General features: G+C 44.8%; 1 protein-coding gene across 4 annotated transcripts in view; it reads left to right on the plus strand.

The window, feature by feature from the left end:
- Dnajb6 (DnaJ heat shock protein family (Hsp40) member B6) overlaps positions 1–16,346 on the plus strand; it is a 57,787-nt gene continuing 41,441 nt past the window's right edge. For 2 of the 4 annotated variants that reach the window (XM_051152230.1, XM_051152232.1), the window contains exons 1-2: positions 2–152; positions 14,309–14,399. In XM_051152230.1, coding sequence (XP_051008187.1) covers positions 14,335–14,399 — 65 coding nt within the window. In that variant the 5' untranslated portion in view covers positions 2–152; positions 14,309–14,334. Of the gene's footprint in view, positions 153–14,308; positions 14,400–16,346 lie in introns of all 4 variants that reach the window. The other 2 variants (XM_051152231.1, XM_051152233.1) reach the window with 2 other exon arrangements.

Raw genomic sequence — 16,346 nt, forward strand, 5'->3', positions numbered from 1 at the left:
GCCAACGCCTGACGCACTTCCTGTTTGTTGTTGGAGAAAAGGAGAGAAAGGAAAGCGCGAGGAGACGCCGCCACAGCCACCAGCGCAGCTGTGCCAGAGCCGCGAGGAGACCGGCCGCCCGACTTCCCCGCTTGCCGGCCGCCGCGTCCTCGGTGAGGGTCCCTCGGACAGAGGCGGAGAGCAGGGTTGGCCGTGGCGGTAGGGGAGGGCCTGTGGAAGGTGTAACCCGGCCCGGCGCCTGGCACACGGGCGCCGGGAAGCCGAGCCGACAGTGGGGCCGGGGCTGCTGGCTAGGGCTGAACGGTTCCAGTTCAAGCTGAGGTATAGGCCTGAGGCCTAAGGTGTTCCTGGTTCGGGTGGTTTCTAGACTGGGTCCGTGGAACGCTTCTGCGGTTCCGGGTCAGGCTTAGCCGGGGGGCTTAGCTGGGGTCCTCTCCCAGGTCGGCAGTGGCGGTTGGGCCCGGCACGCGCGAAGTTCGCCACAGAGCCACAGGAGTCGGCGAGGCGGGTGTCACCTTGTCCTGGCCTCCTTGGTGCATTCTGCAGGCAGGGGGTCAGATGGCTTGCGAAAAGCAGGGCTCCCCATGGAAAGCGCCATCACTGGCTCGGGCGGCCCAGGCTGCCTAGGGGGCCGGGTGGGAGGACCAAGGCGGTTTCCAGGATCCGCATGGGACTATTGGGGAAGTTTGCTAGGCGACCTGCCTGCCTCAGCTTACTTTTCTAAAACTCGTTGGTTGTTGGCCTTGAAGGTTACTTTACTGTGTTTTATGTAACGAAAGTTTATATAACTGAGGTTTACAGTAAGTCTTAATTCACTTCGGTCGTGTAGACAAGGGAACTCTACAGTGCAGTCTGTAAGATTGTCTTAAAAACTCTTGGAGACGGCGAATTTTTTTTTTTTTAAGTTTTATGAGATGGGTTAAGTTTGAAAAGATTTGGTACCGCAAGTTGTGTGCGAAGTGAACCGTTGAAAGGGAACGAGGATGGGCCCGCCTTCTAAGGCATGCTCAAGCAGGTGGCGAGTGGAGGCTCAGTGCGCCCACTTTGTTTTTATTAACGTGTTTATTAGAACCGTAGATTTGTGGTCAGGCTTTATAGGATCCTTCACGTTCTAGGCCCTAGAATCTAGGGCTTGCTAGGGAAGTGATAGCTACTCCCCCCCCCCCCCCCAGAGTTTCTCTGTAGCCTTGGCTGTCCTAGGCAGCGGTAGCTACTTGTAAGGCAACTGCTGTAGTAGAAAATTTAGACTTAAGCAACCAAAGGAGAGTACAACCAAAAGAAAAAGCATCCTGATATTTGAACTTAGTCTGTTCTTGGTTGTGTAAGCCTCACCCTAGACTTACTGATTGATCCCTGGAAGGAATTGTTTGCAACTGTCACCCGACTCCCGTGGTTTCCTTGAGGATGTCACCACCACAAGGAGAATTGCCCTCCGGTGTGATTGCTCTGTGATCAGTGCATACAGCTTGCAATGAGCCGCACGTGGGGCCTTGGAATTAGGAGGATCTTGACATTTGGGGGAAGAAATGTTTCCTTTCTGTAGGTATGAATGATTTGATAGAACAACAACAGAAAGTTTGAAGTCTTTTCTTCTGTTCACTGTTTTACCCAATTTTATCTCAGATTTTGGCTTCGCTGTGTCTGTTGAAGTTGGCTTTTGTTTTGTTTTTCTTTTGAGACATTGAGATAGGGTTTTCTCCATGTACTTCTGGCTGTCCTGAAACTTTGCTCTGTAGATGAGGCTAGTCTTGAACTCAGATTCTCCTGCCTATGTTCTCCCCAGTGCTGGAACTAAAGGCTCACCATGCTCAGCTGAGTTGGCTTTTAAAGTACTCTTCTCCCCGCCCCCCACCCCCCCACCCCCTTTAGGGTTTCTCTGTATAGCCTTGGCTGTCCTGGACTCATTGTAAACAATGCTGGGCTAGAACTCCCAGTGATCTTCCTGCTGCTGCCTCAAGTGCTGAGATTAAAGGTTTGCACCACGACTGGTTTAAAGTACTTTTATTGTACTTATTTGTGTGTGTGTGTGTGTGTGTATGAAATGTTAGGGCATATAAGTAGGCATCTTCCATCGATCTGTCTTTCCTGCCAGTTCCCTCTGTACTTTCTTTGTTGTTTTTTATTTATTTTTTCCCTCAAGACAGGGTCTCTCTGTGTAGCCTTGGCTGTCCTGGACTTGCTTTGTAGACCAGGCTGGCCTCAAACTCACAGTGATATGCCTGCCTCTCCCCAGTGCTGGGATCAAAGGCATGCACCACCACGCCCAGCTCCATCTGTATTTATATATAGCTCTACAGTGCCAGTTCTGACTTCGTTCTTTTTGTTTAGTTTTAGAGTTTAGTGTCTCACACTGTGTTACCCTGGAACTCAGTGATCAGTTTGCCCTTGTCTCCCAACTGCTGGGATTAAAGGTGTGTACCACCATACTGTTTCTTTCTTCCCCTTTTACTTTCTTTTGGCTACAGGACTCACTTTAGCTGTAGCTGGTTTAGAACTGGGTATGTAGATGAGATTGGTCTTGAATTCAGAGATGCACCTGTCTGCCTCCAGAATGCTAGGACCTCAACAGTGTTCTATATGGCCCAGAGTACAACTTTTGGAGTTAGGATAGATGGAATTTATGTTGCTAGATTTGTGGGACCAAATTATTTGGCCAGCTGAGCTAGGCCCATAGCCTGAGAAGTTGGCTTTTGTCAGGGGAAGATGAACAAACTGGATTCAGATCTCTGAGCTTGTAGAGTTGAACGCTTTATAGAAAGGCAGTGGACAGCACTCGGGAGGCAGAGGCAGGCGAATCGCTGTGAGTTCGAGGCCAGCCTGGTCTACAAAGTGAGTCCAGGATGGCCAAGGCTACACAGAGAGACCCTGTCTCGAAAAAACCAAAAAAAAAAAAAAAAAAAAAAAAAAAAAAAGAAAGGCAGTGGTGCCTCACACCATTAATCCCAGCACTTAGGAGGCAGAGGCAGGCTGATCTCTGTGAGTTGACAGCCAGCCTGGTTTACAGAGGGAGTTCAGGACAGCCAGGGCCACACAGAGAAACCATGTCTCAGGAAAAACAAAAATACCAAACAGAAATTATTACTTGAGATAGGGACAGGCTAGTCTATTTAGGTGAATGTTAGCTAGGTCTACATATAGAGTCCCTGTTTCAAAAGAAAAACAAGCAAGGCATTTTCTTGTTATCAGTGTTTGATGGTGTGAGATTTTTGGGTTATGGGCAGACATATAGTATTATTGGGTGGCGAATATTCTTTTTTGTTTTTGTTTTTCAAGACAGGGTCTCTCTATGTTAGCCTTGGCTGTGGTGGTGAATATAATTGCAAACTGTAAAAATGAAATTAGAAATTCTTTGGAACATTAGACCGCTCTTCAAGCAGTCCTGTCAGTATTAAGTTGTAGTACCATTTTCCTGTGTAAACCAGCAGCATTGTGCCCATAGCAACTGTTTAAATTTTCATGCAGCAAACTCAGAACCTAAGTTTTTTGCTTTCAAGACAGGGTTTCTTTTTATAGCCTTGGCTGTTTTAGAACTTACTCTAGACCAGGCTGGTCTCAAATTTAGAGATCTGCGTGTCTCTGCCTCCTGTGTGCTGTAATTAAAGGCATGTACCACTACCCTCCACATCCTTAAGAGTTTTTTTAAGATACTGGATTCCAAGTGGGGAGTGGTGGGGCCTTTAATCTTAGCACTCTGGAGGCAGAGGCAGGCGGATTGCTGTGAGTTCGAGGCCAGCCTGGTCTACAAAGTGAGTCTGGAACAGTCAAGGCTACACAGAGAAACCCTGTCTCAAAAAACCATAAAAACAAAACAAAACAAAAACAAGATACTGGATTCCCTGGAACTGCAACATAGGTAGTTTATTTTATGTATACAGTGCTGTGCCTGCATGTACACCTACAAGCCAGAAGAGGGCATCAGATCACATTATAGATAGTTGTGAGCCGTGTGGTTGCCGTGAATTGAACTCAGGACTTCTGGAGGAGCAGACAGTGAGTGCTCTTAACTACTGAGCCGTCTTTCCAGCTCCTTTGTTGTCACTGTCCATTCCTGGTATGATAGTGTGCCTTTTGCACTATAATGCTGAGGATGCTCAATACACTTTTAGACCATTTCTGATGCTGGGATTAAAGGCAAGTGCCACCACGCCTGGGGTGGAATTTTGTTTTTAATTAATGCTATGGATAAAGTGTTTTGTCAAACTCCATAATTTTGGATGGCCAAGGAAAAATACAGTGCAAAACGCTAAAAATACTTTTTTAATCTCCTAAGGGTCACAGTGTTGATTTAAGAGGTTTCAGTTGTTGTCTTCCCCCACTCCCAGGGTTTCTCTGTGTAGCCTTGGTTGTCCTGGACTCGCTTTGTAGATCTGCTTCCCAAGCACTGGGATTAAAGGTGTGTGCCACCACGCCTGGCTGAGGTTTCAGTTTTTGTCAGTTTCAAAAGCTACTTCATTTGGCTTATATTGTAGTTTACTCTTAAAATGAGTACCTAATCCGAGTCATAAGGCCCTTTGGGCATTCTGAAGAAACAGCAATGCTTCTGGCTTCCACACTGCTGAACTGTACTGGAGTACTTTAGCAATGTTGAAACTTCAGAAGGGTGGCTTCCTTAGGCAGCATGCGATTTTTGTTTTGTTTTGTTTGAGACAGAGTTTCTCTGTGTAATGGTCCTGGCTGTCCTTGACTCCCTTTGTAGACCAGGCTGGCCTCAAACTCACAGCGATCAGCCTGCCTCTGCCTCCCAAGTGCTGGGATTAATGGCATGCCCTGCCATACCCGGCTAGCATGTGATTTTTGTCCCCTGTAAAATTTTGTATTTTTTGGGGGGATGGGAATGACCTTGAGGTATATGTATGTGCTCATGTGTACATGTGGTTGTGGAGGCTAGAGATAGCCATTGGGTGTCCCCATTGCTTTCAGCTCCGTGTGTGTGTGTGTGTGTGTGTGTGTGTGTGTGTGTGTGTGTTTATTCCAGACAGGGTTTCTCTTGTAGCCCAGGCTGTCCTAGATTTGCTTTGTAGATCAGGCTGTCCTTGAACTCACAGAGATCTGACTGCCTCTGCCTCCCAAGTGCTGGGATTACGGGTGTGCACCCACCACAGCCTGGCAAACTATTTAATGTGCATTGGCCTTTTGTTTGCATGTGTGTATGTGTGAGGTTGTCAGATCTTGCAGTTACAGACAATTGTGAGCTGCCATGTGGGGTTTGGGAATTGAACCCAGGTCCATTGGAAGGACAGTCAACGCTCTTAATGGGTTGAGCCAACTCTCCAGCTCCTCAAACACTGCTCTTTTTTTTTTTTTTTTTTTTGGTTTTTCGAGACAGGGTCTCTCTGTGTAGCCTTGGCTGTCCTGGACTCACTTTGTAGACCAGGCTGGCCTCGAACTCACAGCGATCCGCCTGCCTCTGCCTCCCGAGTACTGGGATTAAAGGCGTGCGCCACCACGCCCGGCCCCTCAAACACTGCTCTTAATTTGTTCTTAGCGGGTATATTGTGACACATGCCTTTAATCCCAGCACTGGATGGATCTCTGGGTTCCAGGCTAACCTGGTCTACAGAGGGAATTCCAGGACAGCCAGGGCTATGCAGAGAAACCTAGTCTCAAAACAAAACAATAAGAACCAAAACCAACACCAATAAAACCCAAAAAACAAAAACTCCCCAAACCCCTCCTAAGCCTCTTGAGTAGCTGGGATTACACACTTGCTTTTTTGTAAGATCCTAGGTAAAACTCTTACCATCAAAGGTGTGTAAGGAGTGTGTATTGTGGTTTTGTACTTGTGGAGGTCAGAGGACAACTTGTAGGAGTTTCTGTCCATGGAGGTCCTGGGGATTGAACTCAGACTTGATGGCAAGTGCCTTAACTTGTTGAGGTATCAGCACTTATTTCTTTTTATTTATTTGTTCATTTATTTATTTATTTATTTATTTAGGTTTTACGGGACAGGTTTTCTCTGTGTAGCCTTGGCTGTCCTGGACTCGCATTTTAGGCCAGGCTGGCCTCAAACTCATAGCAATCTGCCTGCCTCTGCCTCCTGAGTGCTAGGATTAAAGGTGTGGGCCACAATTCTCAGCCAGTACATTTAATATATTCTTGGAGTTCATGGGACAATTATGAAGTGATATTTAGGAAACGTATCTGGATTTATAATTCCTTCTAAATAATTTGTTACGGTTCCCCCCCCCCCCCCCCCCCAAAGAATTTCTCTGTTTAGCCTTAGCTGGCCCAGACTCCATTTGTAAACAAGGCTGGCCTTGAACTCATAGATCCCACCTGCCTCTGCCTCCCCTAGTGCTTCCTTGGGCACACACCTTTTTGTTTTTTTTTTTAAAGATACTTATTTATTCATTCATTCATGCAGGCAGAGTTATTCTTCCTGTACGGCAGAAGCAGGCACCAGATCTCATTATAGATGGTTGTGAGCCACCATGTAGTTGCTCGTAATTGAACTCAGGACCTTTGGAAGAGCAGGCAGTGCTCTTAACCTCTGAGCCATCTTTCCAGCCCCCGGGACACACATCTTTTGTTAACTGTTTTCCATGGCTTGGCTTCAGCCTCCTAGCATTTTGTAGGCCTGTCTCACCTGGCTTGGTTCTCTTCACATTTGCATCCTGCTTCTATTCTGTCAAGAAAAGAGTACTATATTTAGTGTGATGCCACCACATAGGAATTTTTGTGTTTTGAGACAGGGTTTCTCTGTGTCTTGGACATACTTTGTAGACAAGGCTGGCCTTGAACATAAAGTGATCGCCTGCTTCTGCCTCCCAAGTAAGTGCTTGTTTTTGTGGTTTATGTTTCTAATATTATGTCTAAGATTTCTTCACGAAACCCAGATTTTCTTTTGCTTTACTTTTAATAGTGTTAATGTGCTTGTATTTTAAAGTTTTAAGAATGATAAACGTAGCCGGATGTGGTGGCTCACGACTTTAATCCCAGTACTAGGAGGCAGAGGCAGGTGGATTGTTGTGAGTTTGAGGCCAGCCTGGTCTACATAGTGAGTCTAAGACAGCCAAGACTATACAGAGAAACCCTGTCTCAAAAAACTACACACACACACACACACACACACACACACGTAAACATAACTCTTGTACATATTTATTGAGTATGATGCCATTTTAGCCTGATACCACTCTTGGCTAATTAATATTTTTTTTGCTAATTAATATTTTTAAACAATTTTTAATTTTTTTTCTAAGACAGGTTCTCACTATATAGTGCTAGCTGGTGTGAAGTTGAACATGTAGATTAGGTTAACTTTGAACTCATACCTTCCTGCCTCTGCTTCCTAAGTGCCTAGATTAAAAGCCTTTGCCAGCATGGCCAGTAAAACATACAATTTTTTTTTCTTGCTTTTTTTTTTGGAGATAGGCTCTCTATGTAACCCTGCTTTTAGAATGCTGGATTGAAGGTGCTTATCACCACACCTAGCCTAATTTACTCTTTTATAAGAGAAAAAATAGCTGAGAGTCTTTAGTGGATATGGCCTTTGATTGCATTTCTCCTTTTCAGTATTCATTCTCCTTTGTGGGAAAGGAAAAGAGCTGTTTTTGTTGGTGACCTGGGAAGACTCCTACAAAAAATTGTTGCCCAGGCCTTTATGGACAGACAACTGTGCATCAGGAAAAATCAAGTGTATTTGGCAGCAAGCAATAAAGCCTAGGAATATGATTCTAGAGTTAAACAACACAACAGTGGCAGGGGTGCAGTAACAACAGGTCTGCTCTAGCAGGCTTCTGTGCCTGCTAGTGGTTTTAGGAGAAAAGTCCAAGGACAGAGTAGAAATGAGATCATTTTGGAGGTTGAACGTATTTTACTTGAAAATCAATCACTAAACTAGGGCAAATTTAGATCTACGAGCTGCTGATCTCCTTCATACTGGCCTGCACTCCACCCGCCCCCGTCTCTCAGTCAGGGGCAGCTAACTTCCCGTCCTGCAGCTGGTATTGCTCTTGCAGAGTATCTGAGTTCAGTTCTCAGCACGCAACATCAGGTGCAGCTCACAAACGCCTGTACTTAAGAAGCTACCAGGAGATGCCACTTCTGGCCTCTCTAGGTACCTGCATTCACATAAAGTTAAAAATGAAGCTATCTTTATAACCTGGAATTCTACCATCAGAAATTGTCTTTAAAATTAAAATTAGTGTGCCACAGGAGTTCTAGTTTAAGGCCAGCCTGGTCTACAGAGTGAGTTCAGGACAGTCAGGGCTTACAGAGAAACCCTGTGGCTATGCTGTGCACGTTAGTGTACGAATTGTGGACACATGTATGTATAGCACAACATGAATGTAATGTTCAGAGAACATGTGTGTGTCTTGTCTGGGGATCAAAGGCCAGGTAGGTCTTGTCTTGCTGGCCCCAAAAATGTTAACGTAAGTCAACCAGGAGTGGCTTAGGATATTTGTATTTCAGGAGATATTAAAAAGTTGATTACTTTCTCTGAGTTAGCAACTTGTGTAAAAGTTTGAACACCTTGGTTTAGTGTCTGTTTTTCTTTCTTCCCCGTACACCTCTCTACCCACACTGTTTTTATGGGAGTGGGGTGGGGTATTCCGTCTTTTGAAACTATCTTGTTTTTTGTTTTTTGTTTTTTTTTAACTATCTTGTAACCCAAGTTGCTCTTGAACTCTTGGCACTGCTATGGCTGTCAAAATAGATATGTTTGTAATAATTTACAAATAATTTTATGGCCAGGCTGTGGTAGCGCACACCTTTAATCCCAGCACTTGGGAGGCAGAGGCAGGTGAGTGCTGTGAGTTCGAGGCCAGCCTGGTCTACAAAGCGAGTCCAGGACAGTCAAGGCTACACAGAGAAACCCTGGTTTTTTTTTTTTTTGTTTTTTTTTTTGGTTTTTCGAAACAGGGTTTCTCTGTGTAGCCTTGGCCATCCTGGACTCACTTTGTAGACCAGTCTGGCCTTGAACTCACAGGGATCCGCATGCCTCTGCCTCCCGAGTGCTGGGATTAAAGGCGTGTGCCACCACACCTGGCTGAGAAACCCTGTTTTGAAAAACAAATTTTTTTTACATGTATGAGTATCTTGCCTTCATGTATATGTGTACACTATGTGCTTGACTGGTGTCCAAGGAAATCAGAAGAGAGGATGTTGAGTCTATTGGAACTGGAATTTCAGACTGCTGCATCTCTCCACACCTTCCTTCCTTCCTTCCTTCCTTCCTTCCTTCCTTCCTTCCTTCCCTCCCTCCCTCCTTCCCTCCCCCCTCCCCTCCTTCCCTTCTTTCCTTTTTAGACAAGCCTTGACTGGCCTGGAACTAATAACTATGTAAACTATACTTGGTTCAGGCTTAAAAAAAAAAAAAAAGATTTATTTATTATTATGTATGCAGTGCTCTGCCTGCATGTACACCTGCAGGCCAGAAGGGCATCAGATCACATTATAGGTGGGTATGAGCCACCTTGTGTTGCTGGGAATTGAACTCAGGACCTCTGGAGGAGCAGTCAGTGTCTTTAACCTCTGAGCCATCTCCAGCCTTTTTTTTTTTTTTTTTTTTTTTAAATATTGTAGGTTTGTCTGGAAAAAATGAGAGTGTTGGATAAGCAGGACCTGACCTTGAGTTAGAAGTGAGAAATTATAAATTATAATGAGTAAACTTAGATAAAGTTTTTACACTGCCACTGCTTGTTGAATTAGACAAGACAGAAACTTTTGGCAGCAGTTTCATCTGGGATAAATAAAAAAGCTTCAGACAAGGTGTATCCTACATTGCCAAGACTAAGTGTAACTTAAATACATTTGTAGAGCCCGGTAGCTGAGGCCTGTAATAACCATCCACTCAGGGGTCTGAGGCAGGGGGACTGCCAGAATCTAGGTCAGTCTGATTTAGTGAAACCTTGCTTTAAAGGGGCACTGGTCACCTGAGACTGTATCTCAGTGGTAGAGTGTAGTTGGCATATGGGAGGCCTGCATTAAAGGCCCTACACCACCAGATGCCCCTCCTTCAACACTCAGTGGAACCTGGCCTTTGCTGGGCATCCCTGTATTGAAAGAGTAAAAACTGGAAGACAGTCAAAGCTTGTTTTTTAGTGATCTCAACAGGAAATGACAAGTCTTAGATGGAAAATAGACAATGGGTAATCAACTAATAGGAGTCAAAGCTGTAGTTTCCCCTCTTACCTCCAGATTTTATGGACACAAGCTTGCTTTATATAGCATGTGTGTAAACATGATTGCTTGTGCATTGTGGGTAAGTGCTTTACTACTGAGTCATATTACCTGACATGGCACTAACACAAAAAGGTACTAAACTCAGCCTTTTCTTTTGGGGTAGAGTCTAAAAGTAGCACAGACTGGAGCTGGTTGAGATAGGATAAACTTGAAGTTCTTGCTCAGATTTCACCTCTGGAGTGGATGGGATTAAGGACCTGTGTGCTTCTACCACTCCTTTTTTGTTGGTACTGGAGATAGAACTCAGGCGCTCTGGTACGCCAGAATAACCTTTCACCCACTAAACGACACATGTATGAGAGAAGGAGCCAGAATTGTTACTGATGCTGATAGTAGAGTCAGAATGCAAAGTGGCTACACCTGTGGCTGTTCAGCTAAAATTTAGTGTTTTGGGTAGAATTCAGGGCCTTGAATATTTTAGTAAACACATGGTATCAAACACCTTGCCCCTGGGCAATGACTCCCAGTCCAGAATCATTTATATATTCATGTATAGTTGAAGCAGGGTCTTATGTAGCCTAGGTTAGCATTGAACTTGCTGTGTGTAAAGGATAGCCGTTGTCTTCAGATCCCCTTTTCTACCTCAGTGCTGGTCATGAGTTGCTGGGAATTGAACACAGGGTTTTTGTTCAAGCATTCTACCAGCTGTACTCCACCTTCATCCCGAGGTCTAGAATACCTACCTCAGATTATAGGTCTGCACAGTAGTTCCTGTTATGACGGAGAAGTTTGTACAGTCTAGTCTTTCTTCTTTAGCAGCCCACCTGCCTCAGACTGCCATCCCACTGTCTCCTCAGGGGTCTGCCCTCTTGTCAGGAAAGTTCTTTCTTGGGGTTGGAGAGATGGCTCAGAGGTTAAGAGCACTGGCTGCTCTTCCAGAGGTCCTGAGTTCAATTCCCAGCAACCACATGGTGGGTCACAACCATCTATAATGTGATCTAATGATTTCTTCTGGTGTACGGCCTACATGTAGGCAGAACACTGTATACATAATAAATGCATAAATCTTTTAAAAAAAGTTCTTTCCTGGCTGCTGCTTCAGGGTACTTTTAGCAGTGTTTTTGAGATTTGGTCTCATTATGTACTTCTGGCTGCTTCTAACTCAATGGAGAGCCACCTGCTCCTCCTGCCCACCTAGTGCTGGTATCAAAGGTGTATGCCACCATGCCTAGCTTCTAGCAATGTCTGAATGGTCACAACTTGGATAGATGGATGTGTGGGTGCCTGAAGAGTACAGGCCAGATAACTTGCTGCACAAGAAACAGACAAGATACCCGACCCACAGAGACTCAGACTTCCACAGACTTCTGACACAGTTTCTCTATGTAGCTGTGGCTGTTCTGGAACTCTGTAGACAAGACTGGCCCATCTTCCTGCCTCTGCCTCCTGAGTGCTGGGTTTAACGGCATGTACCATCATGCCCTGCTTGCAAGGTACTTTTAAAGTACTAGTGGTAGCACACCCCTTTAGTTCCAGCACACAAGGGACAGAGTCAGATGGATTGCCAGGATATCCAGGGCTACACAAAGAAGCCCTGACTCTTAAAACAAACAAACAAACAAACCCAAACCAACCAACCAACCAACCAACCAACCAACCAACCAAAACATCCAGCCAGGTATGGTGGTGCATGCCTTTAGTCCCAGCACTGGGAGGCAGAGGCAGGCGGATCTTTGAGGCCAGCCTGGTCTCCTAAGTGAGTCCAGGACAGCTCAGGCTACAAACTCTGTTTCAAAACCCACCCCAACCTAGCCCTACCCAATCCCCCCCCCCAAAAAAAAAACCAAACCAAACAAAAAACAAAACCCGAAAGATGTTTTTCCATTTGTTTTCTTTTTTGTTTTTTAAGACAGGGCCTCTCTGTGTAGCCTTGGCTGTCCTAGTCTCGCTTTGTAGACTAGGCTGGCCTCGAACTCAGCGATTCACCTGCTTCTGCCTCCCGAGTGCTGGGATTAAAGGCATGCGCCACCACACCCAGCCATTTGCTTGTTTTCTGAGACAGACATATGTCTTCTGTTGGCTATAAAACCTATGTCAGACTATGGCCTAATTCTTGATCCTCCTACCACACCCAGCTTGATTGATATAAGTTAGGATAGCTCTTAAACTTGGGTGATGTGCTCTGGTATACTTTGTAACTCTTTTCCTGTCACACCTGACACCAGTCAATACAACAGTGATTGTCCCCCTAATTTCCCAGTTGACTTAGAATCCCTTGTGGCTGGTATTGCCTAGTGTATTATACTTTTGAATCTCTGTCTTCATTGAGAAGAGGTGTGGCCCAAAGGCTGCTTTCTGCAGGTGTAAGGACCCAGAGCCATAATGAAGATAGAAGAGCTGAAGATATTTTGTAAGATAGATACTACTTGTGTATAATTTATTTATGTGGTGGGTGTAGCAACACTGAGGTAATCAAGGTAGAATAATCAAGGTAAAATTTTCTAGAGAACTACATGTTGGGTGGAGTGGGGTGGCTCAGGAGTTAAGTGTTGGTCATGTTCTATTTGAGACAACCTGCTCAGCATCCAAGCGGCTGTTTTGCACAGTCATGTGCATGTTTACTAGGTTAGGCTTCCATTTGCGACTCCTGTTATATAACGGGAGATAGATGGTGAGAAGAGGCTTTGAGCCCCTTTCAATGAGGAAGTTGGCCATAGAAGGCAGATGTAAGAAGACAGGAAAGATTTCCGATGTCAGCAGAGTGTACTAGGAGAGTACTAGGAGGCTTAGGAGTTCCTGAGCTTATTGAAACCAGATGATTTCAAATGATGAGATAGGACAGAAGTGGAAACCAGTGAGTGAGTCAAGGCTGTGGAGAAATATATTGAACTATCATTGACCTTAAATCAGTGTCCATTTCAAGGGATTTGGTTAGAAGTTGGCAGCTCTAGCAAAGCATCAAAGTTCTGTAGAAGAGTACTCAAGGGGTACTCTTCATTTAAGATGGCCAAGATTCAAGTGTTGTCCGAATACAAGACACGGCTAGTTGATGCTGCCTTGTAGTCAGCACTCATGGCTGGTTAATGTGTCAGCTCCAGTTCTGGCATTACGCATACTGAAAACAAGAACATTGGTGGGAATATTAGACAACTGAAATGAGAGGGAGGAGAGGAGTAGCAATGCCTAACTTAACAATGGCTCACTTCGTACGGCTCACACAGTTGGAGTTAGAAACAGTCTTGAGACTTCTTGTTTTCTAGAGTGGATTCGCATAACAGTGTTTGCCTTAGTTGTCTCTGTTGGGTCCAGCAGTTAGCGATGCATTTATCTATTTATTTGGTTTTTCGAGACAGGGTTTCTCTGTGTGTAGCCTAGGCTGTCCTGGCCTCACTTTGTAGACCAAGATGGCCTTGAATTTACAGCCTCCGGAGTGTTGGGATTAAAGGCGCGTGCCACCACCGCCTAGCTAGCACTGCTTTCAAAATGTTGCTTTAGACCCTTCTTTGTTGCCACAACCCGGTATCCCTTAATGAAGTAAGGAGGAAGAGGTGTAGGTTTTTTGCTGCTTTTGTTGTTTATTGCTCAGCCCATTTGGTTTCTGATAGACAGAATATTTGTGCTGTTGGGTTTTTCTCAAGGATAACTTCATGCAAGGGCTGTTGCCATTCCCATGAGAGAGCCACGGGGCTGAGGAAGGGTGCGTTTCAGTGCAGGGATAGTGTGTTCATTCTTGCAGTCTTGCCTAGTGCCCGGTGCAGAAACTCATCAAATCTCTCAAAGCGCATTGTGGTCTATGAAAGCAGATGTAGCCAGTCCTTTTAGTCAAGTGGCTTCTGATCTCTGCCTCAGAGCCCAGTGACCTGTTTATAGTTTAGGCTATTACTAGATCACTCAAGCATTTTTTTCTAGATAGATTTTGGGAATGATTCCTCCCCCGCCCCCTTTTAACTTACTTTGTAGACATCTCAGATCTGCCTGCTTCTGCATCCTAAAAGCTGGGATTAAAGGCACGCACCATCACCCAGATGGGAAATGATTATTTTCCCCACTTTATGGACAAGGTCACAAGGCAGGCCCTTGTGACTGGCTACCAGAAGTTCTCTCTGGGCCAGTAAGTGCCAGAGCATTTCATTTTTGCCTCCCATTTTTCATTGATAAGATTGTATTTTTGTATTTGCAGGATTTGTTCCAACACTCTGTGAAAACATGGTGGACTACTATGAAGTTCTGGGCGTGCAGAGACATGCCTCACCCGAGGACATTAAAAAGGCGTAAGTGATTCATTTCTGAAATGATAGTCTCTACTATGATTCATTGGTAATTGGATAATGTTACTTGTGTCACCTACTAAACCTTTTATTTTGCTTTCCTTTTTAAAAGTCACTTTGTAGACCAGGCTGGCCTCGAACTCACAGCAATCCCCTGGCCTCTGTCTCCTGAGTGCTGGGATTAAAGGCGTATGCCACCATGCCCGGCTTGAGATTTACTCATTTCATGTGTGAATGTTTTGCATGTTTGTATGTATGTGTGTGTGCTCAGTGTCCAAGGAAAGTGAAGAGAGCAGTATACGATCCCCCTAATACTGGCTTTATGGATAGTTACAAACCACCATATGTATATTGGGAATCAAACTTGGGCTGTCAGTAAGAGTAACAACTGGGATCTAATCCAGAGCCTCATACATGACAGGCAGGCACTAGATTACTGCCCACCACAGGCCTACAGTGGCCTTTAACCTATGGTTTAATTTTAAGTTAAATGCTAACATTTGTGCTCAAACCTGGAGCTTATATAGCATTCTACCTCATGGGTGATCTCTGTATTCTTACGAAGAAAGACCCACCCAGTCTCAAAAAAAGGTTGAGTGGTTGGTTCTTAGGAGGTAGACTTGGTTTTCTCTGTCTCTGTTTGTCTCTGTCTCTCTCTCTTACACAGACACACACGGGGTAGGGGTGGGGGGAACACCCAGACTCTGTCCCAAAATAGAAATGTTAAAATGAGAGCATTTGCCCTCCTATGCTAGAGGCCCTGTGTTCATCTACAGTTCCTGGTACTATCTATATTTACTTTGTGATACTTTATTTTGGCTTTTTCCTTGCCTTTGTGTTTCTGAATTCTAACCAAGGCCTGTTGTCTCCACGAAGCTATGTCCATAATGTGATTCCTTCTCCCTAACCCTCCCAATGGTTTCTCTGTGTAATAGCCCTGGCTGTCAAAGTCCAGCTTTGACAGGCCAGGGGGGAAAAACCTGAGTTTTTGTTTGTTTTTTCGAGACAGGGTTTCCCTGTATTATCTTGGCTGTCTTGTACTTGCTTTGTAGACCAGGCTGGCAAATTCACAGCAGTCTGCCTGCCTCGGCCTCCCTGAGTGCTGGAATTAAAGGTGTGTGCCCAGCAAAACTTGAGAAGATTTAAGCAGAGTCTGGTGGATTAATTATTCTTCATACTTTTCTCTGAGGGTTTACTACTTAATTACTTACACTAATAAAAACCTTTTGGCTCTTTGAGTCAGGGATAAGCAGCAGCTCTGGCTCAGAGGCACATTTAACACATGATGAGCCAGAGAGGGAGGGGAATCATGCATTTCCACACATATAACACATATAAACACACACACATACACATACATATGTAAACAATCAGACACGCAGACACGTACACTCAATACACACATTCAAGCCCCCCACCCCCATCAATACATGAACATGCATATACACAAACAGCTACTTATATATATGTGTGTGTGTATACACACATACGTTCATATTCAGACAGACAGGCATCTGTGTGTGTGTGTGTGTGTGTGTGTGTGTGTGTGTGTGTGTACACATAGACACAGTCAGATAGATAGACACATTTGGTGCATGGTGTGTGGTCGATGGAGGAAAACTCCATTAACCAACAACAACTTTATTTCTTTTTCTTCTTCTTTCTTCTTTGGTCTTCATTTTTCTTCATTCTTTCTTCTTACTTCCTTTCTTCTTTCTCCTTTCTCCTCCTCCTCCGACAGGGGTTTCTCCCATTTAGCCTTAGCTGTCCTGGATTTACTGTGTAGACCAGGCTGGCCTTGAGCTCACAATGATCCACCTGCCTCTGCCTCCCCGAGTACTGGTACTAAAGGTGTGTGCTACCACGCCTGGCTCTTTCTATTTTTACATTTATTATTTGTTGTATATAGTGCTTTATCTGCAGAATAGGGCATCAGATCACATTATAGAT

This window comes from Acomys russatus, chromosome 10 (assembly GCF_903995435.1).
Source record: "Acomys russatus chromosome 10, mAcoRus1.1, whole genome shotgun sequence".
Classification (NCBI taxonomy): Eukaryota; Metazoa; Chordata; class Mammalia; order Rodentia; family Muridae; genus Acomys; species Acomys russatus.